This window comes from Penicillium maclennaniae, assembly GCF_028827695.1.
Source record: "Penicillium maclennaniae strain IBT 15551 chromosome Unknown utg000005l:1.0-2652337.0:1.0-2654196.0, whole genome shotgun sequence".
In the NCBI taxonomy this organism is placed as follows: Eukaryota; Fungi; Ascomycota; class Eurotiomycetes; order Eurotiales; family Aspergillaceae; genus Penicillium; species Penicillium maclennaniae.
Genome location: NW_026623217.1, coordinates 2,040,506 through 2,066,031, shown reverse-complemented (window position 1 = coordinate 2,066,031; position 25,526 = coordinate 2,040,506). Strand labels below are relative to the sequence as shown.

At 50.5% G+C, this 25,526-nt stretch overlaps 11 protein-coding genes across 11 annotated transcripts; 5 read left to right on the top strand and 6 right to left on the bottom strand.

Annotated features, from left to right (window-relative positions):
- Positions 1-846: 846 nt before the first annotated feature.
- On the top strand, positions 847-2,652 carry N7477_006012 (CorA family magnesium transporter; the record flags this gene model as incomplete). Its single annotated transcript, XM_056967675.1, has 3 exons — positions 847-1,383; positions 1,451-2,088; positions 2,139-2,652. The coding sequence occupies 3 exons, from the start codon at positions 847-849 to the stop codon at positions 2,650-2,652; spliced, it is 1,689 nt and encodes a 562-aa protein (XP_056822429.1).
- Positions 2,653-3,137: 485 nt separating this feature from the next.
- trm44 (tRNA (uracil) methyltransferase) lies at positions 3,138-4,967 on the bottom strand (the record flags this gene model as incomplete). Its single annotated transcript, XM_056967674.1, has 1 exon — positions 3,138-4,967. The coding sequence occupies one exon, from the start codon at positions 4,965-4,967 to the stop codon at positions 3,138-3,140; it is 1,830 nt and encodes a 609-aa protein (XP_056822428.1).
- A 1,593-nt stretch (positions 4,968-6,560) lies between these two features.
- On the top strand, positions 6,561-7,913 carry N7477_006010 (uncharacterized protein; the record flags this gene model as incomplete). Its single annotated transcript, XM_056967673.1, has 4 exons — positions 6,561-6,854; positions 6,917-7,310; positions 7,458-7,705; positions 7,794-7,913. The coding sequence occupies 4 exons, from the start codon at positions 6,561-6,563 to the stop codon at positions 7,911-7,913; spliced, it is 1,056 nt and encodes a 351-aa protein (XP_056822427.1).
- A 1,412-nt stretch (positions 7,914-9,325) lies between these two features.
- N7477_006009 (uncharacterized protein) lies at positions 9,326-9,760 on the top strand (the record flags this gene model as incomplete). Its single annotated transcript, XM_056967672.1, has 1 exon — positions 9,326-9,760. One exon carries the CDS (start codon positions 9,326-9,328, stop codon positions 9,758-9,760), a length of 435 nt encoding a protein of 144 aa, XP_056822426.1.
- Positions 9,761-9,886: 126 nt separating this feature from the next.
- On the bottom strand, positions 9,887-11,504 carry N7477_006008 (esterase/lipase family protein; the record flags this gene model as incomplete). Its single annotated transcript, XM_056967671.1, has 2 exons — positions 9,887-11,183; positions 11,233-11,504. The coding sequence occupies 2 exons, from the start codon at positions 11,502-11,504 to the stop codon at positions 9,887-9,889; spliced, it is 1,569 nt and encodes a 522-aa protein (XP_056822425.1).
- A 425-nt stretch (positions 11,505-11,929) lies between these two features.
- On the top strand, positions 11,930-14,674 carry N7477_006007 (putative sterol glucosyltransferase; the record flags this gene model as incomplete). The annotated part of the gene is made up of 5 exons (XM_056967670.1): positions 11,930-12,023; positions 12,073-12,757; positions 12,816-12,973; positions 13,023-14,396; positions 14,472-14,674. 5 exons carry the CDS (start codon positions 11,930-11,932, stop codon positions 14,672-14,674), a joined length of 2,514 nt encoding a protein of 837 aa, XP_056822424.1.
- A 538-nt stretch (positions 14,675-15,212) lies between these two features.
- Positions 15,213-16,744, bottom strand: N7477_006006 (haloacid dehalogenase-like hydrolase; the record flags this gene model as incomplete). The annotated part of the gene is made up of 2 exons (XM_056967669.1): positions 15,213-16,156; positions 16,258-16,744. The coding sequence occupies 2 exons, from the start codon at positions 16,742-16,744 to the stop codon at positions 15,213-15,215; spliced, it is 1,431 nt and encodes a 476-aa protein (XP_056822423.1).
- Positions 16,745-18,471: 1,727 nt separating this feature from the next.
- N7477_006005 (histidine phosphatase family protein) lies at positions 18,472-19,628 on the top strand (the record flags this gene model as incomplete). Its single annotated transcript, XM_056967668.1, has 4 exons — positions 18,472-18,647; positions 18,891-19,189; positions 19,280-19,493; positions 19,565-19,628. The coding sequence occupies 4 exons, from the start codon at positions 18,472-18,474 to the stop codon at positions 19,626-19,628; spliced, it is 753 nt and encodes a 250-aa protein (XP_056822422.1).
- Positions 19,629-19,769: 141 nt separating this feature from the next.
- N7477_006004 (DASH complex subunit HSK3 family protein) lies at positions 19,770-20,048 on the bottom strand (the record flags this gene model as incomplete). Its single annotated transcript, XM_056967667.1, has 1 exon — positions 19,770-20,048. One exon carries the CDS (start codon positions 20,046-20,048, stop codon positions 19,770-19,772), a length of 279 nt encoding a protein of 92 aa, XP_056822421.1.
- A 1,297-nt stretch (positions 20,049-21,345) lies between these two features.
- N7477_006003 (uncharacterized protein) lies at positions 21,346-21,558 on the bottom strand (the record flags this gene model as incomplete). Its single annotated transcript, XM_056967666.1, has 1 exon — positions 21,346-21,558. One exon carries the CDS (start codon positions 21,556-21,558, stop codon positions 21,346-21,348), a length of 213 nt encoding a protein of 70 aa, XP_056822420.1.
- Positions 21,559-21,663: 105 nt separating this feature from the next.
- Positions 21,664-23,917, bottom strand: N7477_006002 (ketopantoate reductase family protein; the record flags this gene model as incomplete). The annotated part of the gene is made up of 5 exons (XM_056967665.1): positions 21,664-23,005; positions 23,096-23,525; positions 23,591-23,631; positions 23,703-23,823; positions 23,884-23,917. 5 exons carry the CDS (start codon positions 23,915-23,917, stop codon positions 21,664-21,666), a joined length of 1,968 nt encoding a protein of 655 aa, XP_056822419.1.
- Positions 23,918-25,526: the final 1,609 nt, after the last annotated feature.

The window sequence follows — 25,526 nt, the reverse complement described above, 5'->3', positions numbered from 1 at the left end:
CCATCGACGTCTTGGAGACCACTCAAATAATCCAAACATCTCCGACCTCGATGCTTCTCATATATTGACAAGAAGTCGAAATACCCAGGTGGCTACATTACAAGACCAACAAACCCCCGGTAAGGACTCACTTCCCTTTATTTTAAACTATTCAGACTCAAGCATTCGTCATGCTGAAGATGTCAATCATGTTCTTTCTCTGCAATCCACCACAGAAAAGCCAGAGGAAGGGTCTGATGCTGCCCTCCCGAGTCCTGAGCTCGGAGTGGACAGTGAAACGCTGAAGACCCGTATTGAAATAAATAGTGTACCAGGCGACCAGCTCAGCACTAAGTTATGCAAATTGGGGTTCCTTAGGTATCCGAGAAGGGTAGCGAATGTAGAGAGGTTGCTGTGGAAGAATGACTTGGTCCCGAAGATCATCTAATTCAATTTAGAGATGAACACTGATGTGTGGCATAGCGTATTCGCTATTCGTCCAGAAAATTACCATAATCAAGTACATTTTGATCATTCTGAGGGTCTTTCTAATTCAAGTGTTCGTGAAGCGGTGTGCCATATCCACATAATTGTCTAGAGGCGAATGTCTTTATCAATGTCAGTCTGCTCGGATCTGCAGAGCCTACAGCATGGGAGCGTATCCGTGGACATACTTAGGTACTCTCTCATAGGTCTTCATTCTGCTTGCAAGGGGAAAGTTTGCGTGAATTACCAGAACCAATCTGGTGAACAGCCCCTGGGAGTCAGTATACTTCAGTCCTGGATTAACCTTGATCCGAGGGCGCGGGAAAAAAGCCGCGACGGAGATCATCGCTTTCCCTGTTATGACTGTTGACCCAAACTGACATGTTGTCTCCCCTGAGGCCGTCAGTGCCATCTGCCACATTGCTGCGCTTTCTGCGCTCACAGTCTGGCTTTGTGGCTGGCGCTTCGGTATGCGTGCGATCACAGTCTCGGGCTTTAAGCCACGAGGCTGTCGCGACCGGATCATTGCGTAGATCCTCGAGCTGGACATGCTCTGGCAGGTCGGAGGTCTACCCATCACAAAATACTGGCCTTGTCAGCCCTTCCGGTGCAAGGCCGAAGCCAGCAGTGCCATCTTCTATCTCCAAGCAGCTCATTATCACCCGACACACCTCCACAAGCCGTCGGCCATTCCTCAAACGCCTTTTTGACTTTCAGCGAACCAAAAGTGCCGAGTACCAGAAAGCGCGCAATCTTGGACCGACGTTGATTGACGATGGAGAGGGCATCTTCAACATTGGCCGTGGGCTAGCGGCCAAGGCCTCCAACGAACTGCGGATTCGATGCACGGAATTCGACATGAATGGGGACGTCACACTGGTAAACGGGGAGTTTCGAAAATCAGAGTTGATTGCGAAGGTAAGTGTTCCTTGAATATCCAGGCCTAATTGAGCTCTTTCTGAACCGGGGCACGCGTTTACTATAGTACGGCCTGCTTCCTCGAGATCTCCGCAAGATTGATTCCTCCACATTGCCTCATATCCTGGTCAGACCGCGCGCTATCTTGATCAACCTGCTACATCTCCGGGTCTTGATCAAGGCAGATCGGGTGCTTGTCTTCGATGCATATGGATCCCAGGACTCATACATGCAGTCGCTATTCATCTACGATCTAGAAGGGAAACTCCGCCACAAACAACCACAAGGAACACAGGCTGGTCAAGCACTGCCTTATGAGTTCCGCGCACTTGAGGCTGTCCTTATCAGTGTCACGACTGGGCTAGAGGAAGAGTTCAACGGAGTCAGGGAACCCGTCGTTCGGGTTCTCCGCGCGCTCGAGGAGGATATCGATCGCGACAAGTTGCGACATCTCCTGATTTACTCAAAGAAGTTGGGTACCTTTGAGCAGAAGGCACGCCTAGTACGAGATGCCATTGATGACCTGCTCGAAGCGGACGATGACCTTGCCGCAATGTACCTGACCGAAAGATTGACTGGCAAGGAACGGGATGAAGATGACCACCAGGAAGTTGAAATGCTGCTGGAGTCTTACCACAAGGTCTGTGACGAAATTGTACAGGCCAGTGGCAACCTGGTGACCAACATTCGCAACACGGAAGAAGTGTCAGTTCTACTCCAATCCGAGAAGCGCACCCAGTACTAACTCTAAACAGGGTCAAAGCAATTCTTGACGCCAATCGAAACTCGCTCATGTTGCTGGACTTGAAGTTCAGTATCGGAACTCTCGCTCTCGCCGCCGGAACCTTGTATTCTGCTCTTTACGGAATGAACTTGAAGAACTTCATTGAAGAATCCGACTTTGGTTTCGGTGGCGTTTCGGCCATATGCTTCGCCATTACTGGAGTTGTTTCTATCTATGGTCTTGCCAAACTACGAAAGCTTCAGCGCGTTCGCATGTGGGGTGAGTCTGGCGTCGGGGGCACGTCTCTGACGCCACTGACTTCCAGAAGTGCAAAGAAAAATACCCGCACCAACTGGCGCGCCGATTCCATTGAACCGGTCTGGGGCAGTCTTCCAGGCGAAGCGAGATCCGAGCGTATTCGCAGACTTCGTGAAAACGCTGCCACCGGTGCTGCCAATGCTGCTTCCCGAGCTCCTGGTGCCTCGAACGATATACTGCAAAGGGCACAACCTCAACCACGTGTGAAGAAAGATGGTAGCTCTTAAAAAGGTCTGCCAAGCCCTATACTTCTCTTCTCTTTAGATGTCGTGCTTAGATGTCTTTTACCTGCATATCTCAACGAACACTACCTCTGATACATCTGGATTTACGGCGTTCAAGTTCAGGAACTTTAGCTTATAGACACGGAGTTGAGGGTCTTTTCAAATTGTGTACATTACCAAGCATTTTTCCTGGGCCCATTGCTGGCTCATGAACTCTCTTCTCACAGCACAATCTCATCTGATACCACGTACACACCAATACACAGCTCACCACCCGTCTCCATCTTCCTCCATCAAAGCACCCAACTCCATGTGGTCGCACATGCGTCTGAATGGTCCCACCGAACATGATACTACACTCTCCTTCGGGCAATGATGTAGATGGAATGATTACGCAAACAAAAAAGCTTAGCCAAATACCCATATCGCAGCGCAAGTGATCCTCACAACTAGGTAAACCCTGATGATGTATTCAATTGGTGAATCTCTCAACTATGCGCCTGGTTCCCCATCCCCGGGCCCTTGTGCAAGCCTTGAGCGCGCTCAAGCCACATGCGCGCGCAAGTTTGTATACCACCTTCCATGGCGCACTCTCGCTCGACAATACTCTTGATCCTTTGAATAAGCTCTGTGCTGTTTTCACCTGGCTCTTTCCGTATGATATTGCTCGCTGTCATGCTCCTTCTCCGGTCCTGTGAGAACAGTTGCCAAGCGCCTAAAACGCCGAAGTTTCGCGTGCTTGGGATACGTAACTGCGTCTTTTCGACCTCGTATCCGATTTCTTCTGCGATACTTATTGTTTTCGCTGTCAGAGAGCCATACATAGAATTCATCAATCCGTCTTCAGTCTTCTCCTTGTCCTTAGCGGCTCGTAAAGCTCTCAGGTCTCCAGATGTCGGCTGTGGGTTCTGCTCCACTGGCTTTGCTATCTGGGTTTTCGGATCTTTGCTCTTCTGCGGTGGAGGATATCGATATCGGGACCCAGCGAGCGAGTGGGAGCAGCACGGAATGGAGAGAAACGGCAACGGCAACGCTGGGCTAGCAAGAGCAGCCATGAGCGGTGTCCAAACAGTGATTTCATCTGCGTGGTTGGAGATAATGAATGTTCCTTCTTGGAACTCCCCAGTATGTGTACTCACACCAATATCCACTGAGCCAAGTGCGTCGGCAAATGGCCTAGGGATGTAAATGTTCTCAGATAAATGCTCTTGCACAGATGTGGGGAAAATGCTCCATGTTTTGCGACGGCGGGCATCGAAGCCACAGCCCGCGTAGCCTTCCATCAGAAGTACGTAGACCAGAACGCCATTTCCACATGCCACATCTACGAACCTCGGGAAACCTGTCGCGTTTTCCTGTTTCCAAGTTTCTTTCTTCTCGTTGGGGGGAACAGTGTCATACATCAACCGCCAAAGCTCGATCAGAAAAGCAGCAATGGCCAAGTCTTCGAAGACATGTTTGCTGGGCTCGGTTTTCTCAACCCACCGGTCACACAAGTCTTTGGCGTACAGTGTCTTGAGGCGGGCATATGTGTCTTGGACCATGTGCCGGGGAACCACGTTGTCCTTGGATGAGACTCGATTGGTCTCATGGATAGGGCCCAGGGGCTTATTTGCCTTTGATTGTTGAGCGAGCCGGATATTGAAGTTGAGAAGAACGTGAAGAGTACGTTCCAGGCGTTTTGGAATGTCGGCCGTAAAGGGCAAGAAGTGGATCGACATCGTGCCTGTACCTGTTCCTGTACCAGGGCAAGGCTCAGTGTTGTACAAATATGCGAGACTTTTAACGAGCGGGTGGTAGAAGGGTATTTCATCTTGCGTAGAAACATGCGGGGTGTACATGACAAGCAGGCGATGGGCGCTACGCCGCTTGTCAGCTTCATGGATCGCTCCTGTGCTTTTAGGAATAGCGCCTGGCGATGCATAGATATGACACGTCTGCTCCAGAGCTTTGTCCAGGCTTCGGTTTCGCGGTATCATTCTCCGCACCACAGTCCTGATCAGCTGGAACCCTTCGACCTTGGTTGCGGGCTTAGCTGTTATTCCATCCCCGTTTTCCTGCATGATGTCCAGGAGGCTCAAGTTATCATGCAATATATCTGCACGAAAGAGATGACTTGAGGTAACATTCGGGTTGGCCATGAGGAACATTGCCGTGTCATACACAGCTAGACACGAAATGTGGAGGTCATGCTCATGGAGATCTGGCGAAGTGAGCCAGCCTTCCGAGTCCATTTCCAGATCAGATGGCCTCATGGTCTCTGTGAGGGGCTTCCCTGAGAGCTTTGTAAGATCCCGGGTGTTCTTCCGGTTTGGCATGATGGGCTGGCGTATAAAGAATATGACACAATGCTAAATTTTGATATTGGACACGGCGGAAATGACAAGACATGTTCATATCAAACTGTGCGAATCGTCCCCTTCAATGACCATGTCTCGATCATCGACTTACGCCTTGGGCTTCCTTTGCCATTCCTTGACGTTCCCTTTTTGTTTCTGTATTCAAGCCTTGCTGTTTTTCCTCACTGAGTAAAGCTGAGCACGCCCCTCAGGAAGAGCGTTCTGAACCAGGAAATATTATTACATAAGCAACTGGATCTGTTATCCTCCATCACCCGTGATCGAATCTGTCAGTTCTGGGTCCCATTAAGCTGGAAACCGCTCGTGATCTTCAGTTGTATATGCGAGTTCTCTCATAAAGATGTCAACGTTGGAATATGTGGGAGGTTCAACATCCTAAGCAACCAAAGTCTAAAAATGCTTTTAAATAGCAAGAGGTCTTAAAACCTAGTGTATGGTTTTGAAATCTCCGCAACTATGAGTGTGAGGCCCTAAAAACTCAATGACCGTAGTCTTAAAACACGAGATACGCACGTTCGGCTTCAGCTAAAGGTTTAGAATTTATTATAATCACCGCACAAAACAACGATGAAGCAATAATCAGATCTCTCTCTAGCACAGGCTGACTTCTAATAGCTCCGCCTCGCTTCATTTTCGATCCTTCTTCAATTAAATTTTATAGCTCCTCTAAAGTCACAGGTTGCTTTCTGTGAATGGAAGAGCTAATTGCGAAACTTTCTCCCCGACTGTCACCCCGCTTGTGTAGTTCAAGAGAATAGAAGAAATGTTTATCGACAAATTTAGAGAGAATTTTTTAGCTCCTTTAGTGGGAAGTTGCATTTATGCCTGCGAGATGTTTAGACACCGAATCTACCTCTAATGCGTACTATCGCTGGCTGACTTGAGGGTGGGCATCGGGTCATCGGGTCACGTGCTCATATTTCTACTCATCTTCCTCAGCGAGCTGGCTGCCTATGACGGTAATCGACCCAATTTTTTTCTCCCTCAATCCATCCAGATTTATTTCCTTATTCTCTTAGCTAATCAATAAACTTCTTATGTTTTGAAACCCCCAGGGTTTTTCAAGTTCTGGGCAAAATCTGTGGATCCAAAGTGGTGGGTTCTGTCAAGATCTAACAGGGGGAATCTGAACATCAGCACGGACTTGTAGGCTTAAGACGAATATGTGTACTTGCTGTCTGTGATGCTTAGTGTACAACAATATAGATATTACCATGCCTGCAATATTAAGGATCAAAAAAGCTAATAACCTCCACTTCATTTTTTTTTAAACCAAATATAATGAGTTGATACAGAATACAAAAAGCTTTTTGATAGTAAATAGAGGCCTATATACTATACATCATTTTTATTAAAGCGATATATCTAATATTAGGGGGGGCAGGGGTAGTTAAGTATAAGATTTTTAGGTTTAATGCAAAATAGTGCAAGATAAAATTTTAGCTACGTACTGGTGGCATTTTCTATATATTATCGCAACCTCGTTATAATAGAAAATGAACTCTTTGAAGTAGGAATGCCTAATGAATTAATCGCTTTATCGTAACAGTAATGTTCAAATACAAAGAACGCCACTTCGCCGCAAAACCTAACAGAAAGCCTCACCGCCAGGTTTTGCCGGTCAAATTTTCCGTGAGCCCGATAGCGGCTATCGTCCGCCGTATCCAAACTAATCACTACGCGAAGAACCGGACCACGGCCCCGACGCACGCACCCGACTCGGCCAAGCGGGGTTTCAGGGGTAAATTCTCATTTCAACTTCATTCCCCTTTTGATGATCAATCAACACAAAACTACACCAAGAAGGATCCTCTTCCAATCAAATTGATCTTTTTATGGCGTCCGGTCAGTCCGGTTCTCATTCGGATCGGGCCCCACAAGCCGAACTATATAAGGCTGCAACAAAGACCAAGGAGCTGGCAATCCGGCCGGCAGGAGACTTCTTATGGGTGGACTATCAGAATGATCACTTGAAAAATCGCGAATTACTCCGATATAGGCAGGCTTTCGTGCGAAGCCGACATCATCGTTTGCGGAGAGAAAAGGCGGTGCAACAGTTCAGCACTGCCACGGGTCCGTTCTCCACAGAGCACAGTCCACCGTCGACCCAAACTGCGGATGCTCATGGCTCACGAACCCACCGACGTCGTCTTGCAAAGTGTGATCACCGTGATGATCTTGATAGCTGCGCGGCTCAGCAAACCCCGGTACTAGTATCGTCTCTCCAAGCTGGGGTTCTCGACGGAGGGCCTGCCCTGGCACTAAGCGCAAATCAAAACCCGAATGTTTACTTCCATCACTGTGAGTGTACATCACATCGGGCGCTGCAACTCTCGTTCACGTCTATTTTTCGTAATTTATCTCTGATGTGCTCTACTAAACGAACAAATTAGATCGTGTTCACAGTGCAAGATCCTGCTTCCTCTCTTTGCTCTAACGATGTGACAGTCTGGTTCTGGAAAAAGGCACTAGAAGATCCCACGTTGATGCAAATAAAGTTGTCCATTAGTGCATCCCACCGAGCTGCGATTTTAACTGCATCTGGTGCTTCTACAGCAATCGTACAGAAGCCAGCGCAGGATGCGCTCCGCCTTCGTGTTGGAACAATCAAATCTCTCCGATGTATGCTGCAAGATGCAGCCACTGTGTCCTCCGAGGAAACCATATTTATCATTGCTCACATCATTGTTTCAGAAGTAAGAGCCCATCCTTTACTCGTATGAGCAGTCAAGATCTGCTCAGAACGCAATGAGAGGGCGAAATTGGCTCACAAAGGCGATATAGGCTTTCGAGGCCAACTCAGAGGCTGCTGAGACGCATATGAACGGCTTAAAGAAAATAATCGCTGCAACAGGCGGGATGGACACTCTTGGGCACGGAACCCTCTCTATGCTCTACTGGTAGGATGCACGACATGTCATATGGATTGCTTTCTCTAACTCGTCGTTTCTTTACGCAGCTGTGAGTTTTTGCGAGGGATCATGACAAACTCAATGTCGGAGCTCGACATGTGCGAAAAGTTTCAAAAAAGGGTTCTTCAAGAGTCCTCCTGTTTCAAAGCGAATATTCAGTTTACCAAGATCCCCGCGTTTGGCGCTCGATTCTTCACCGCTCCATGGTCCAAAGATATTCACCCAATATTCAAGTCAATCATTTCCTCGTTTCAGCAGCTCATCGCTTATTATGAGAGTTCCAGTGACATCGACGTTGAACCAATGTCGGTGGAAAACGATTGCTTACTCTATTTGAGTCACCGATTGCTGTCATTGCCATGTCAGTATCAACTCACTGTCTTTGAAGAATCCTTGCGGCTCTCAATCCTGGCCTACTCTTGTGTACGAATATGGAGCATCTATGGAATTCCATGCCTTGGAAGTCTGATTGAAACAGTTCGGAAAAGCCTGCTAAGGAGCTTCTCTGTCCTTCAAAGTACCGCGCCTGACCTGCTTTTTTGGATCCTTTTCATGGGCAGTCTTGCGTCCAAGGGAATGAAGTCCAATTCATGGTTTCTAGCACATCTCAGGGATGTTGCAGAACAACTGTCAGTGAACAATTGGGATACTGCGTTGTCGATATTGAGGGACTTTTTCTTTGTATGTCGGCCAAGCGATGAGCCGGCAAAAGAATTATGGCACTCCAACTTTCGAGCAGGCACCACCATGGCCCAGGTGGTCTACGTATAGAGATCGTGAATACGCATCTATTCATTTCCGACCTGTAATCTAACAATGTTGAAACTATGTTCAAACTTACTCTTCTTCCTCGCTCCAACCAATTTGTCGTGGGTATGGTCATGTCCCCATGGAGGAATTGTTGATGAAGACTGCAGCTCATTCTCTCTAGCTTGAGGGATTATATGACGCTAGAATTCTTGATACCTATGATTGGGTACCAACCTCCATGTTTGACAAATGCTCTTCACATAACCGACCGCAGATTGATTAAGATGAGCGAGCTTTTAATATGGCATGGCTATCTATCCTGTGGAATGTGTAAATAATGAATTGGGGTCCACTCGGAAAGCCCGGCAGCTTTGTGTTGCCCCGACTGGTCTTCCACCTGGGGAACATCGTGAGCCGTGGTAGGCAGGACTAAAGGGTAGTCACAACGACGCAACTCATCCTCAAGTTATTGCATCTATAACAGCCATAGCTTTTCCTCAACTGCAAGGCTTGTCTTACTTTCTACCCACCGGTCATCACTGAATTTTTCGATTGATCCTTTTTCATCAAATTGACACCTGGTAAGTACACTGAGATTGAAGAATGAGTTTCAGTCCTCTGATTACACACACAGTTTCAAGCAGCTCATACACCATGAAGCTCCAGGCAGGGCTCTACGCCAAAATCCTAGCCCTCCTAGCTCTTTCAGGCTTAGCATTCGGAGAGTTCATAGCCAAGGCTGTCCCAGTCCTATCCAGTCCCGTGGCTTCAGCAGCTTCACCCGTCGCATCCCCCGCTGGCAAGGGTCACTGGCAAGTTGACTTGTACAAGGATGGAAAGTGCACTGGACACGCGCGCACCTTGAAAGGGTATGGGTCCAGTAAATGTCGCACTGATATGCCCAAGGGAGGGGCGAAGGGATACGATGTGAAGACCCTTGATTTTGACTGCACAGTCACACTCTATCAGGATAGTGTGTGTTCGCACAAAAAGAAGATTACAACTATCTTTGCGCAGAAGCAGAACGCGTGTTCATCTGTTGGAGCTTTTACGAAGAAGGTGAAGGGGTACAAGGTGAGATGTTCTTAACTTTGGGTTTCTGTCTGATTTTCGGTGTTGTTGCGATTTGGTGCTATTGAAATCCTTGTCTAATGGGCTTTGAGGGGGTTTTCAAGTCTCCAGTAATGATAATTGAATGGATGGTTCAGGTCTAGTTCAGTCAAGGCTTTCTTGCATCAATCGTCTGGTCAGATCGGTTTGGACCCATTGCTCAATCAAAGAGACCACATCTCCGACGAGGTAATCGTAGTTTGCGCCATGCGGGATGAACATAGATTGATGTGCTTCCACCTCATCTATACCCTCCATCAAGACTGAATTCCAGTGAGCATTGTCGTTATGCTTCCAATGGTGTGAAGGCAAGAGAATGAATTTGCGAAGTTTCTGCTGGGTATCATCTGAGCTGAGGCCAGAGTCTGAAATTGTAAGAGACACGCTTCCCGAAAGGCTCTGACTATCCTGAGGGATTGGAGTAGACGAAGTAGTGCTGGGGATATCAATCGATGACCGATCTAAGATGATTTCTTCAGGTTCAAGATCTTGCATGTTTTGGTCTGAAGCGGGCGGTTTCCGCGGTGGTAATGGTGGTGGCAGTGATTTTTGTATTCGGGGACGAGGATCAGGAGTTGGTGATTTCTTGCTTTGCTCTTCGGGAGCGGTGCTGCTCTTCGCGGAGTTGCTCTCGCTGTCTCTACAGACACTTGACGTCTTCTGGGACATTGGCTGCTGTTCATCGAGGTCCAAGTTGCTCAGTGAGCTGGCGATCTCATCTTTTTCAGAGAGATCTTCTCTGGAGATACTCCAGGTTTCAGATCCCTCCAATGGCGGGGATTTCGAGTTCTTGGCCTGATCACTGTGCTCTTTCTCTTTTGTAGGCTTCTCCTTGGACTTCCGTGGAATGCGCCCAGTGCTTGCAGTATAGTAATTTACAAAACGGACCCTCTCTGATTTGAACTCTGCATTCTCCAGCTCCACTAGACGCCGATACCGCCGACGAAGCTCGGAGTAGTTATTGACGCAGCCGGCAAATCTAAAAGTTGACGCGACGCGGTCGTATATTGATCGTGAGAGGTTGTCTGTATTCTTGTTGACAAAATGCATGAGGCCTTTGAAGAAGCCGCGCTGAACCAGGCGGTGATCATTCCTGAATGGCGGGTCGAAATTCGGACTAGGGGTAAAGGGCTTGTAGGCCGGCTCCATGCCTAACGATTGCTGTTCTCCAACAAGCTCATCTTCAGCCGCGAGGTCCTTCTTCGGCATGGAGCTAAGGACTCCAGTTGGAATGACGCGAGGATGTAATCCTAAGAAGGGAACGTCAAAGTTGATCAGTCCCAGAATTCGATGTTTTGGCTGGTCATTGAGCTGCAACAGCGCAACGTCTGCAGCCAAGATCCCACCGAGACTGTGACCCAACAGAATAACATCCAGATCCTCAGCCCCATGGGGTGCTAGCCTACAACTTCATCAGTCTCAACGACTCTGGCATTCTATGGCCCACGTACCAGGCGCTGAATTGCTCCACCGCCGTTTGAATCCCAGCCTCGCCCCAAGACTTGTATCGGGGATAAATGCGAGTGTAAACCACATGCGAATCGCTCAATAGACTCGTCAACAAATCGTGAACATGCGCTGGAAGGTCATGAAAGCTAGCTTCCGAGCCCATGAACCCGTGAATGTAAATCAGTAATAGCCGCCGCCTCGAACCCTCGGGTCCTGGGCCTCGAGGCAGCGACAAGCTGGAGTGATTAGCACCCTCACGGATGTCGCCCTCCATTGCGGATTTGCGCTGGATCGAGAGATGGACGAGCGGAACCGTTGACATGATAAAAACACGATTCCACCTTCCCGCACAGCCACAGCACGGGGGATCGACTTATGCACGGCCCCTTTGCCACTTGTTTTGAGGGGCTAGGCAAGAAATAAGAGTCCAAAATAGAAAAGAAATGGGATTCAAAGTGAAAAGCAAGGCGTGAATTATCATTTGAGATCCTGTCAGGTCCTTGAGCATTGGCTCTTCGCCTCCTTCCACATCACGGGCGCGTACTTGAAACGGGCATCCACGACATTCACGACATTCACGGCATTCACGACCTTCGCCACTTCATAGACTAGTAGCTGTGCGCCCGACGTCATTTCTATCAACGCATCTTTCCCAAAAGCTCACATCATCGCCCTTTTTCTAAGTGGGCGACAACAACGATGGGAAACCGTGCAAATTCCGAGAGGGACTCACCCCCGCCTTATTCCCCATATGTTGACCCTCAACTGGCCGCCGAGTCGGCCAAGGTCCACTGTAAGTAAACCACCAGGCACATATTTGCAAGACTAACGGCGCGCTTTAGATGACGGCCGCATTGATGTCAATCTTGAGTCAAAGCTCGCCAAGCAAATCGCTCGCATCGCCAACGAGCAGCCAGAAAACCACCCCTCGGCGCCCGATTACAGCGCTCAAACCTCAGAGGGAATCTACTGTGATGTAAAGCTAAACATAGTGATCCAGATTGTGGGCAGTCGCGGCGATGTGCAACCCTTTATCGCGCTGGGTAACGCCCTTCAAAGCCACGGCCACCGTGTTCGCATCGCCACGCACGGAGTCTTCGAGAAATTCGTCAAAGACTCGTACCTAGAATTCTTCCCTATCGGCGGTGATCCGGCCAAGCTCATGGCCTACATGGTCAAGAACCCAGGTTTAATTCCACAGATTGAAACCTTACGTGATGGGGAGATCAAACAAAAGCAGATCATGGTAGCGGAGATGCTGGATGGATGCTGGAAGTCATGCATCGAAGATGATCCTGACACCAAGGAGCCCTTTGTGGCAGATGCAATCATAGCGAATCCGCCTAGTTTTGCACATGTTCACTGTGCGCAGGCGCTGGGTATTCCCGTTCATCTGATGTTTACCATGCCGTGGAGTAGTACCAAAGCATTTCCCCATCCATTGGCCAATATGAATTCTACCGATATGAACCCCAGGACCGCGAATTGGGTTACATACGGTGTGGTGGAATGGCTGACCTGGCAGGGGTAAGTGCTGTTTGTGTGACTTGTCGATGCTTGTCGATGCTAGACTGACCCCATGCAGGTTGGGAGACGTGATTAATCGTTTCCGACGTTCCATTGATCTTGCATCTGTACCTGCAACCGAAGGGCCGTGTCTAGCTGAAGCGTTGGAGATCCCTTTCACCTACTGTTGGTCTCCTGCGCTGGTTCCAAAGCCCCAAGACTGGCCATCTTACATCGGTGCGTGAAACAAGCTGTCACCGTGGACCTAATCGCTGATTATCTCTAGACGTGTGTGGATTCTTCTTCGGAGAACCCTCTTCATATACTCCACCTTCAGATTTGGCGGAATTTCTGCAAGCCGGACCACCGCCTGTTTACATCGGCTTTGGTAGCATTGTTGTCGATAATCCTGAGAAACTGATAGAGACGGTGCTGGCAGCAGTATCAAAAGCAGGAGTACGGGCAATTGTTTCAAAAGGCTGGAGCGAACTAGCCGGCACATCTGATGAAAACATCTTCTACATCGGCGACTGTCCGCACGACTGGCTCTTCCAGCACGTCTCCGCCGTGGTGCACCATGGCGGAGCTGGAACTACAGCCTGCGGTCTCCGGAATGGACGACCAACGACCATTGTACCGTTCTTCGGCGAGTACGTCGATCCTTCTACTTCAATTCCCTCCCAAAATCCTGATCAAGCTCGTTCTAGTCAACCATTCTGGGGCAACATGGTAGCCCGAGCCGGTGCAGGACCTTCCCCGATTCCCCACGCCGAATTAGACCCCGACATCCTCGCCTCCGCAATCCAGTTCTGCCTCACCCAAGACGCAGCGGAAGCCGCCCGCGAAATCGCGCTCAAGATGCAAGTCGAGTCCGGCGTATCAGCCGCCGTAGACTCATTTCACCGCAACCTCCCCCTTGACCGCATGCGATGTAGCATTATGCCCGACCAGGCAGCAGTATGGACATACGGCATCGGGAAACAGCGTCTCATCCTCTCAAAAACAGCAGTCAACATTCTCATCGAGCACAACAAGATAGATGCCCGGAATATCAAATGGTACGGCACCCCCCCCTCTATCGACAACATATCCTATGCACATTCCCTAATATCCTTGAAATACAGCTACCCCATAAACCCAATCATAATTGAAAACCGCCGCTGGGATCCTCTCACAGGCGTCCTCTCTGCGGCTGGCGCAACAGGAACAGAAATGGCCAAATCGACCGGCGAAATGCTCTACAACCCATACAAAGAATACAAACGTGCGCGTCTTGAAAGCGCCTCCAACAAAGCACGCACCGGTGAATCCCAAAATCCGTTCGACACTGGCGGACGAATGATCGGTGGCACATTAACCGGCGTAGGGAAATTCTACGGGAATTACCTCAAGGGCGTTGTGATTGATATCCCGCATGCGGCGGCCGAGGGGTTCAGAAGAGCGCCGCAGTTGTATGGAGAGAAGCCGAAGGAATATGGGACTGTGCACGATTGGAGGTCCGGAGTCAAGGTCGGTGGGAAGAATTTCGTGGGTGGGATGGCTGGCGGTGTTGCGGGGTTCTTTACGTCGCCGGTGAAGGGGTTCATGGAGGAGGGAGCGGAGGGGGCTGTAAAGGGATTTGCTAGGGGGACATTGGGGTTGGCGACGAAGATGCCTTCTGGTAAGTTGTTTTCTTTCTTTTTATGAAAAAGAAAAAAAGAAAAATTGGGTCATGGTTGATGCTAATTTTATGCAGCTGCTATTGGGTTAACGGCGTATCCATTCCATGGAATTTCGAAGAGTATTGAGGCTGCGTTTAGGACGAAGACGCCGAAGGATATTGTGAGTGCGAGACTAAGGGATGGGTATGCTCATGCAAGTAGGTTGCAATTGTCGCAAGATGAGGAGCTAGAGGTGTGTCAGGTGTTTGATGCGTTGATGTCGACGTTGAACGCATAGCTTAGGCAGTCACAACAAAGCAAAAGGTCAAAGCAGGATCAGTCGTTACCGTCCCCTTCATGAATCCATTATGATCTATGAATTTATTGATGTGTTACGACCTTTTACGAAAACTCCAATTCAATCGAATAGATAACGTAGAAGATAACTTCCTCGTCAATTTCATATAATCAAATGTGATACGACTTGGCTCGTAAGTCTTCAAGTCTGAAACTCTAGCATGGAAAGAAATGAAAATAGATGAGAAGAAAGTAAAGAAAAAAAAAGAAATGAAAAGGTCATTCAGAACATTAATCCCCTCCACATCAGCACATCTTTCATCATAAACGGCGTATATCCTGAGAGCCCCCAGCACGGTATCAGACCCATGCCTCGGCGAATGGACTGCCTCAGAGAAGGGATACGAGGATACGAGACCACAGAGGTTTTCTTCTCCAGGCGCCTGACACTCATTCCGCTTATTGGTAGCAACAGAGTGGGAGGTGTATGCAGGCGTTGGATTGTCTTTCCTTTTGGGATGCAAAGATCTCCATTCCCCTTACTCGATAGCGGAGCCAGAGGTGGCGGCCTTGTTGGAGTCCCACTTGAGCTTGAAGTCGGGTCCAAGCTCCTTGGCGAGGGCAGCCTTGACGGCATCGAGAACGTGAGGGAAGACACCGAAGTTGGCGGGGTTCTGCTCATCGTTCTCGCCGCCCTGGAAGACACCAGTGCGGACGAGACAGGTGTTCCAGCCGTACATGTTTCCACCGATGATGTCGGAGGCGGGGTTGTCACCGACCATGTAGATGTTCTTGGGCAACTTCTTCTCGCCGTAGAGCTCCTCCATCCAGGCCGCGAGAACCTCGTCGGCGTAGATGTAGGTAGCGCGCTCGGGCTTACCGTACAAGGTACGCTCAAGCTCCTTGCCGGAGACGGCCTTGTAGTGAGCTTCAACGGCGAGACGGATGGCACCGAGGTGGAGACGGGGCGGGCCCTTGTGCTCAGTAGGGCAGAGAAGATCACCTTGGGAGAAGTAGATGGGAATGTGATCTTGATCCTTGGAAGCGCGGGTGAGGAGCTGGCCGTTGTCCGAGTTGAGAAGATCAGAGATGATCTGGAAATCGGTCATCTGATCGTAAGACTCGGCGAAGTAGAGAATGGCGTCGAACTTGAAGTTGGCGAAGTCGCGGGGGCGGGCCAGCTTCTTGTCCTCCTCGGTGAAGCGGCGGCAGGGAGAGATGGTAGGGTCCCAGGCGACGATATCCTTGGGGTGAATGACGTTCTTGAAGCCATACTGCTCGGCAACCTCACGGATCTTGAAACCCTCACCACCGAGAACCAAGACGTTGTCATAGTACTCAGACAAAGCCTGCATGGGAGTGTGGGACTGGATGAATTGGTCGGTGGAGATGGGGTGGCCCAGGACCTCAGTGAGCTGCGCGCAGCGAGCCTCCTCGGTCTTACCACCACCGTTGGTCAGAAGAATATAGGGGAATTGGATACCTGTTTCACGTTAGTAGATTATCTTTTTCATGTTGCACAAATGAATTTTTTTTTTTTTTGGTTTTTCAATGTTTTGGTGGGGGTGGGGTGAGGGGACATACCAAGTTCATTGTCACCGTTCAAGATACGAAGAGCAACCTTGGCCTCCTCAATGGCTTCATTACCGTGTGCCAGCACACCGTCAATGTCAAAGACGAACGCCATGTTCTTCACCTTCTCGACCAGGTCGGACTGCAGAGACTGGACCTGTCCAGCGAGAATATCCCGGCGGACGACACTGGGTCTGGAAGAACGAGACAGGCGCGACATGCGCGGAGACCGGGGAATGGGGAGCGATGTGCCGAAGGAGTTACGCGAACCACGGCGGTCCCGCATTGAGGGCTGCAGAGACAGATGGTGCATCATCGCAGAAGCAGCACCCAAGGAGCTGCGCGAGGCAGGCACCTCGAGTGTGCCGCCCTCCATGGGAATCACCTGGCCGGACGGGTGACGACCCTCGCGCGGGGAGAGAGCGGCCTGGGCATCACTGGGACGAGGATCCCGGGGGGCGGCGTCTACGCCAAAGTCGGCATCTTCAAAGCGAGGCATGATGGGAAGAAAGATGTCGAGAATCGGGTATCAAGAAAGAGGGATAGGGAAGAAGTGAAGGGAAGTGAGCTTGACCTAGAAACGCAGTCTCTTTAGGTTCGAGTCACGAAGGGAATTGGCAAATCGATGACGCTGGAGGAGATACGTTGACTTTAAATATGAACCATGAATCGATCCCCTAAAGCAGGCGTCCCGGTCAGTGGATCCCGATTGCCCCGACCCATATTTCTGCAGTCCTCTTATACGGCTGCCTCTTCTCTTAGTGCCAGACCGAAAAGGACAAATGACGTGGTCATTACCAGACAAAGGGTCAGCCAAGTTGTTCTGCTAACTATCCAGTGTTAAAAAGTGTTAGTGTTAATATTTGGTGTTCGTGTTCTCTAGTGCTCACACTGCCCGCTATTAACCTTTTTCAGCCACTCGGCCAACCTTCCACTTTGCTACAGTCTTGTCGTAACCACTAGATTGCTTGCTTTCTTCTCTCTCTCTCTCTCTCTTCCTTCAACTCTTCACCTCGTCGTTGTATCTTCACGACCGCCACGCAGTTTCCTACGTCGTCATAGGCCGCAGAATGCCGCTTGCGGACACCCAAAACCCACCGGGTGGATAACGGTGGGCAGCGAGATCCACCGTCGAGCCCACCGGTGGATGGTCGGCTGTGGCGGACATGTAACCACAACTCGGGAACACGCAGGAAGAAAAAGCGATGGCACGAATGACAGGGCCGGGTCGCCCGCGGACGGAGATGCCGCAGCGGTCAGATCATCTCTGCAGGTCGAGCAGATCTCTGGGCACTTGTTCATAGCTATCGCCAACGGTATCGAAAAGGGCCCCACCCAGGCCCTCTGATTGGATGTGCGGGATCCACCCGGCGCATAATGACGACATGTGTCCCGAACGGAATCCCACGAAAAATCCACGACCGGACGATTTCGGGCCTCTGTATCCTATGTACACATTGTACGGCATCTTGTTGGCTGTGGCTCGACTTGTTTACACCGAGAATGGCGTACGGTAGTTGCGAGGCATTTCTAAAACGGATGTCTATCCTCCGGCCCTTGCTCTGGAGAATCTGTAAATCGCAGCTCTAGTCGGGCTACACATGCTAGGCTCGTAGTAGCGTGGTGGAGCTGGAACCCCTCCCCCTCCCCCTCCAAAATAACCCCTCCAAGCATTTGCCAATGCTCTCAAGTTTGGGCAAAGGACGCAGTGCAGAGAGGGGAAAAATTCTACCAGGACATAATATTACTACCAAGGTACCAAATTGACCGGCAGATAAGGAACGGTAAATTACTATAGCCCCTGATTTGTGGCCCCCCCTAATCCGTATTATTTAATTGCGAATGTTTCAACAGACCCACGAGAACTATAAGGGAGCTTTCCTCAAACCAACGCCCAAAACGCCTCACGCCACCAAGGGGAACCCCCTTCCAGGCGGATCTAGAGCAGAGAACAAGCAAACCGTACAAAACACATTTAAAACCCCCCAAACCTAAAAAGCCCAAAGCCACGGAGTGGTAGCTACCTGAAACCCAAGACCCAAGACCCAGAACTTGAGACTTGGACTTAGAATCCCCTCCAACCATCCCAGTGACACGATAAGAGCTTATCACAACGTGCATGACGCAATCAGGAACCGGCAGCCCGGATGCAAAGCTAACTTGCGGAATCTCCAGAACAACTTCATCTCACTCATACCACACGTCACCTTACAGAGAAATATCACAATGGCACCGCGCTGCTTCATCGTCCGCCACGGTGAAACCGAATGGTCCCTCAATGGCCGACACACCGGAATCTCCGACCTCCCGCTCACGGCAAACGGTGAGAAGCGCGTCAAAGCCACCGGCAAAGCACTAGTGGGGGACGACCGACTAATTGTGCCCAAGAACCTGGTGCATATGTAAGACAATTCTCCCTTTTCCCATCCGGCATCTCAAAAGGCCATCTCGGCCTTGACTGCCCACGCTAGAGATTCAGAGTTTCTCTAGTCCATGCCAATGCCAATCCCAATCCCAATGCCAATCCCAATGCCAATGCCAATCCCCATACACTACCTACCTACCTACCTAGCCTAGGTAGGTAGGTAGCGTTCTATAATTTCCAATTTCACCGCAAAATTTAATAAACTAACCAATGCCACCAGATACGTTTCCCCGCGCACACGTGCACAGCGAACCCTCGAATTGCTGAAGATAGGATGCCGGGAGCGACTGCCATGGCATGAAAGGCGGAAGGCAGAGGAAGAGGATCCGATTCGCACGAATGCCAACGTACATATTACAGAGGCGGTCAGGGAGTGGGATTATGGCGACTATGAGGGTTTGACTTCGAAGCAGATCAAGGCGGAAAGGGAGAAGTTGGGGTTGGGCCCCTGGAATATTTGGACCGATGGATGTCCTGGAGGAGAGTACGTTATTTTACCTATTTACTTGTTTCACCAGGGTGATTATCATCTTGATGGATCGGAAATGATGGGATTGGATTGATTGGTTGGGTCAAATGGGTGGATGGATAATGCTAACAATCTATCAGGTCCCCCCGATGATATCGTGCGTCGTCTTGATGCGGTGATCGCGGATATCAGGGAGAAGTATCACCGTCCCTGCTTTGGGAACCCGGGTATTTCGGGCGATGTGCTAATCGTTGCACATGGACACATCTTACGTGCGTTTGCGATGCGATGGACCGGCAAGCCTTTGACAGAGACATCTTTAATCCTAGAAGCCGGTGGTGTGGGCACATTGAGGTGAGTTGGGCCCGCTTCAGACACATCTATAAGATCCCGGAATCCCCAAGATCCAGACTGACGATATCTAGCTATGAGCACCATAACATCGAAGAGCCGGCAATTATCCTTGGAGGAGGATTCTTCGTTGAGTAAAAGGCTACCATGGTTCAAGTAGTATGAGTTTAAAGTGTTGAGTCTGAAAAGAAAAGGGTCAGCCGTAGTCCATAGACTCGTCCATAGACTCGTCCATAGCACGTAAGAGGCAGAAAGGGTTCCTTACTTTACCGTATCCACTCAATCCTCATCACTCTCCTCCTTCTTAATCTTGGACTCGATGGGATCTGCATTCCCCTTGACGCCTTCCTCGCCGAGAATTTTCGCAGAGCCCATGAATAATGCACCGACGTAGCCACCCAAGAAGCGCATATCGCCCGCCTGGACCGCCGTCATACGGAGCAAGTTCTCCGTGTCCGCGAGATTTGCATTGAGCTGCGCAAGTTGGCTGTGCAGGTGGGCGTATTGACGGGGTTTGGCGGCAGACATCGAGGCCGAGCCAGTGCTGCCTAGAGGCATGGATGATGCGCCAGGGTGAACGGTGCCAGAGCCTGAACCTGAGGTTGGGAGGATTGAGGCGCGGGTGTAGGTTGAGGTTTGGGAGTCGTGACGACGGTGGGATGGGGAAGAGGTGGCATTCTTGCTTGTCTTTTTGGGGCCCGTGACGTCGGATAGAGTCGATTGGCCGGGTTGAAATTGGTAGGGATTGATTGATCTGGCGAAGAATGATCGTAACCGGCGATTTTTATCAATCGCCGGGGGGGGGGGGCAGTTTGTTTACATGGATGGTCACATGACCATATCATACGGACTCGCCAAATTGGATGTTGAAGACGGAAATGAAGATGATAGGATATTGAACTTTCTGAAAGAATACAGCAGCACACATAGAGCAACTCAGTGACATAAAAGGACAAAGTCTATCAGTTCGTGGGCTCCATGAAGAATAACGATCTGTCCAGAGGGCAGTGTAACATGAGACACACCCCGTCATTAATTCCCAATCAAGCGCGAACCCAGCCAAAGCAGATCAAAGACAGCACAACCGAATAAATCGAACCCTTCTTTTTGCAATGCGCCAGGGACCAGACCACAGAAACTCAAGAGACAGGCCAGACTGTTAGGCCGGCCGGATGATAACAGCAAAGGAAAACATTGTCGAACAAATGAGAGAGATACCCGAGCAGGAACAGATGATGATAACGCAGACAATAATAGGGCGATAAGCAACGTATACTAGTCCCTATAGTAAGGGTTAAAATAAAAAGAAAGGCGCCGGTTGAGGTAGTGTACAGTCATGCAGAGAGACGGAGAGGTGGCAGGTGGTTGCGACTGAGCAAGAAAATCGGGTCGAAGTTGAGGTCAAAGGCGCTATATCAACATGCTGCAGGAAGAGATAAAATGTCCCTGTGTAGGCATGCGCAGACCTCGGGTAAAAAGGAGTCGATAATGCCGCAAAACGAGAGATGAGTATCAATGCAGGGAAAAGAAGAAAAATAAAACCGTCAAAAAGCACAGCCTGCATCCCGACCACTCCGGAACAAAAACAAATAACAAGCGAATAAACCCCCCTATGTCCCTCATGTATATGTAAAGAAGCGAAGAGCCGAGTATTAACCAATACCGCAGTCCACGGGGTAAAGGTGGCGTAAAATAATAACCCCGAAGAATGACAACGCAACGATGCAAAAAAAATCAGGGCCCAAACATGACAAGAGTTGGGCTATTGGCCGTCCAGTAGAGATGGAGGCGTCAGAACATGAATTTCAGTCGGTCATCGATTGCCGCTTTCGGTATCGTGGGAGGTAGGCATCATTCAGTGGATAGCAGCTGCAATGTGCTGGTCCTCAAGGCTGACCTGGCTGCTGTGAGCCGAATCAATGTTCGCACTAGCACCGCTATCACCACTCTCCGCGCTAGCACTCGCACTTCCAGTCAGACTCTTATTCTTGGGAGGGGATCCCTTGGCAGGAGAGTTGCTCACCCCATAGTGTTGCTCAACTGATTGCGGGCCAACCGGGGGGGCCATGACTAGACGGATTCCGGGGTACCGGAGTCCGCATGTTTCCAGGGGGCGACGGTTGGCCGTTATAGGGAGGAGCACCAGGGATTCCAAGATTGGGGTCATGGGCTGTCATGGGGCGACCCATGCGAGGACCCGGGGGTCCGGGAAGGGAGCAGCCGGGGATTGGCTGTTTCGCCGACTCGTAGGATAGGGACGCGGAGGAGCGAAATCACCCATGGCACTAGCAGTGATGGAGTTTGCGCGAGAGCCTGCATTCAAATGATTGCGGTCAACCGACCCATATCTGTCGGAAGAGTAGCCCAATATGGGGTTATCGAGAAGAGATTCATGGAGACTCGGGATTTCTTGCATGGCGCGGTCACTTGGACGGGGCTTGCGGTTGAAGTATCGACCAAACGCAGATGAGGAGGGCCGGTTATGGGACATCGCAGGGCCGGCGAAGCGCTCTGGGTTATTCCGGATTTGGCTCTGACTCGGAGCCTTGCGGGCTCGGCGGGAAGTGATGCTCATCATATCAACCTGATCCGGGTCGACATGGGGAATTCCCATGGAATCCATCGGGTCAAAGTAATCCTCGTCTTCCTCGTCGAAAGTCGCCGCTCGAGGAGGTGGTCGTCGGGGGCCGGGACCGGGACCGGGACCGGGACCGGGACCAGGGCCAGGGCCTCGCCGCATACCAGGAGGCATGGGCATTGCCATACCCATGCCCATGCCCATGCCCATCTCCTGCTCGCGAAGTTGTAATTCGCGCTTGCGCAAAGCCAGCTCACGCTCCCTCAATGCAATATCAGGGCCGGGACCAGCAGCACCCTCAGGGAAGCCATTGCCATTAGCATGCGGCATTTCACCTTCAGCTCCATCGTAGACCACCAGGTGGCTGAACTCCTCGAGTCCTTCCAATGACGGGTCGCGGGGAACGCCATTTCCGGGAGGAGGCATAGGACCACCGCGGCCTCTCGGCATCATGCCCGGAGGCGGCCCTCGTCGCGCATTGGGGGGCAATCCCATGTTCGAGTGCGTGCGGCTCGATCGCATCTGAGCACCATTCATCGAGGGTCGCTGCGGAGGAGCTGAGGACATTCTGGGAGGGTGACCGATAACCGAGGCAGGAGGGGAGTCGCCTTGTCGTGGCTTGGACTGGTTCACGACGTTGATATGGTGGAGCATAGCGTACATGGCCTCAATTCGAGGCACGGGCATGTTAGACTCGGTGGCGAGCTTGATTGGGGATCCCAAGAAAGTCTCAACTTCCATCGGGCGGCGGGCCTGGAAATCCTGATACATAGTGCTAGGGGCGTCGAATGCGGTCATCTTCTCAATTGTCTTCTGTCGGAAGTCGCTCGGGAATTTGCAGCCCTGCGCAGTGGCCAGCTCCAAGAGCTCGTCGATAACGCCGGTGACCAATTGGCGAACACCAGCTTTCTCTAGTAGCTGTGTAGGATTAGGGGGTCTCGAAAACGACGCTTGCGGTATGGAATGCGATCGGACTGGCACGGGAATTAGCAATCGGGTTTCGCTTCAGGAGACCACCAAAACTTACCCGATCATCCTGTCAAATTGCTCCTGTCTGATATTTTCCGACACTTTGCATTCGACCTGGCCCGCGCCCAGGGTCATGGCCAATGCGGCGGCCATGTCGTTCTGAATGGATGCGGGAATCGTAGAATGCTTGTTGGTTGAGCCCACAATGATTTCGCTGGAACTGAGGTGCTCAAACTCGCTAGCGCCTGTTTGGGTGATTTCCACGTTGGAAACAAGGGAAAGAATTACGTTGGTCGGGTATCGCTGTTCGAGATGGGATTCGAGGCCGATGGTACTTGTGGTGTTGATAAGGATACAGGTATGCTGAGGAGTAACGACAGATTCAATCACCGAGGCCAAATCGTAGATGTCTGGAAGGGCCTTCACGCAGAGAATGACATAGTCATAGGCTTGTTCACGGGAGGAGGCGTCTTCGGGGGCGCGGACGACTGTAAACAAACCTATTAGCTTGAACGGGGGCCGGAATCCACGAGGGGCGGAAGATTGATCATACCATGACGGGGCTTAAATCGTTCATTGCCGAATGCTTTTGATCTGTCGATAAGCGCGATGAGTGAAAAGCTCTTCTTGGGGGCGGATTCACTGGAGCAAAAGTAGACACGTACTTGAAGGAGACACCGTATTGAGACACGGTTTCGAATCCAGATTTCCAGACTAGGGTCACGTCGCACGAGGTCGTCGCCTGAAGCCGCCAGGATAAAAAGGCAGAGATCGCATTGCCACCCACTGCACAGACTCTCAGTCTTGGACGTCCCATGGCGAATGGGGAGAGAAGAGAAGACTTACCAGACAGGATGCGTAAACGTGGAGGAGGAGCCATAGTCGAAGGTGGACAGTGTTGTCAAGGAAGGACCAAGTCGGAGAGGTCCAGCGGCGCGCAAGGCCACGGAAGAGAAGGATGGGATTTACCACGGGGCCAGGGCGAAGGGGTGGGAAGGAAGGGGAGGAGGGAAAGAAGCGAGCGTGGAAGTGTATACTGGTGTGTATGTGAGAGAGATTGGGGAAGGAGAAGAGGAGAGAGGGAGAGAGGGAGAGAGAGAGAGTGAGAGAGAGAGAGAAAGAGAGACGGAGGGAACCTGAGCCTCAACTTTCGAAGTGCGACCGCAAAAAGAATGTCCTTGATCCCCGGCGTTTTCAACGGTCGTGGATCCCCCGCCAGTCTCAATCCGGAAACGGACGATAAGAAAAGCTGTCCGCGGAAGTTGGTTATTTGTTGATGCTGGATGCAGAGATCGAATGATGCTGCTTCAACCTAGGGCATTCTCTTGTACGTGGTGTGCTTGTCTCTGCCTTTCTCGTGGTGGTGTTTTTTTTTCTTACTTCTCACTACCTATCTACTTAGTTACCGCGCTATCGCAATGTCGTGGCCTTCCACGCAATCACGGTCTCGAGGTGTCGAAATAATTCCATATGTGACCCGAAAACAGGACTTCAGAGAACCACATGAGAATCGAAACGAGTCGTTTTGACGAAGCCCCCATTCATATAGCAACTCGCTCTCCGGGACATCTCAACTCTAAGGACCGAAAAGTCCAGGCCAGAGCCAGCTGGTACCTGGGACACCAGGCTGTAAATAATGGTTCAAACAAAACAGGCCCCGGCATGTAGCCAACCCACCTTGCTACTATTATTATCTCCCTTATTAACTTTCTCTTTTTCTTCTTTTTTATTTTTTTTTTATTTTTTTTTGACCAATTTCCAAAATGATCATGGCTCCACCATGTTTGATCTGCAGAATCTGAACACTTTCGCTCTTGCCACTTGTGAATATGAAGCTGTGTATCTGGGTAAACAACACGAATCTCTAGAAATATTCTCGACGCGTACATCGCCGCGTCCGACCCCCCGTCCCCCCCCCCAAAAAATCCACTTCTGAAACCCACCTACAACTAGCGTCTGGACATGCAGAGTGAGCGACCAGAAAAAAAAGTTGGTTTTTTTTCTTTTGACAAATCAGGCTAGGAATTAACTCTCTACCCTGCGGTCGGAGCATGCGCAGGACCATCTAGCACATCCGATGCCCTCCGGCTTGTTCTGCGCCAACGTCGCATTGGGCACATACTCCAGCCACTGAACTCGTGCCGTTCTGGCTGGGCCAGGGAGCTATGCTCGGGAGCTTTTGTACTTTAATTCAGTTTCTCATTATTTTATCCCTGATCGACATCGGCTAGCCGTTGACAATCCAACCATGACACAGCCCGGATCACGTCCAGAGCAGAAATGTCGTATGAACGAACCACCAGGTTTCCCCACACCGCATATCTTCGCCCCTGAGAGCTTCGTTGCACAACGGACCGTTGGTACTTCTTTACATCAGATTCTGCCCCGGGGTTGGACGAACTCCCCATTTACCATTCACAGATTTACACAGAATCAACCTCTGGTCCGATGTTTCTTTTTCCGGTTTCTAGGGAGGAGGGAGAAGGGGG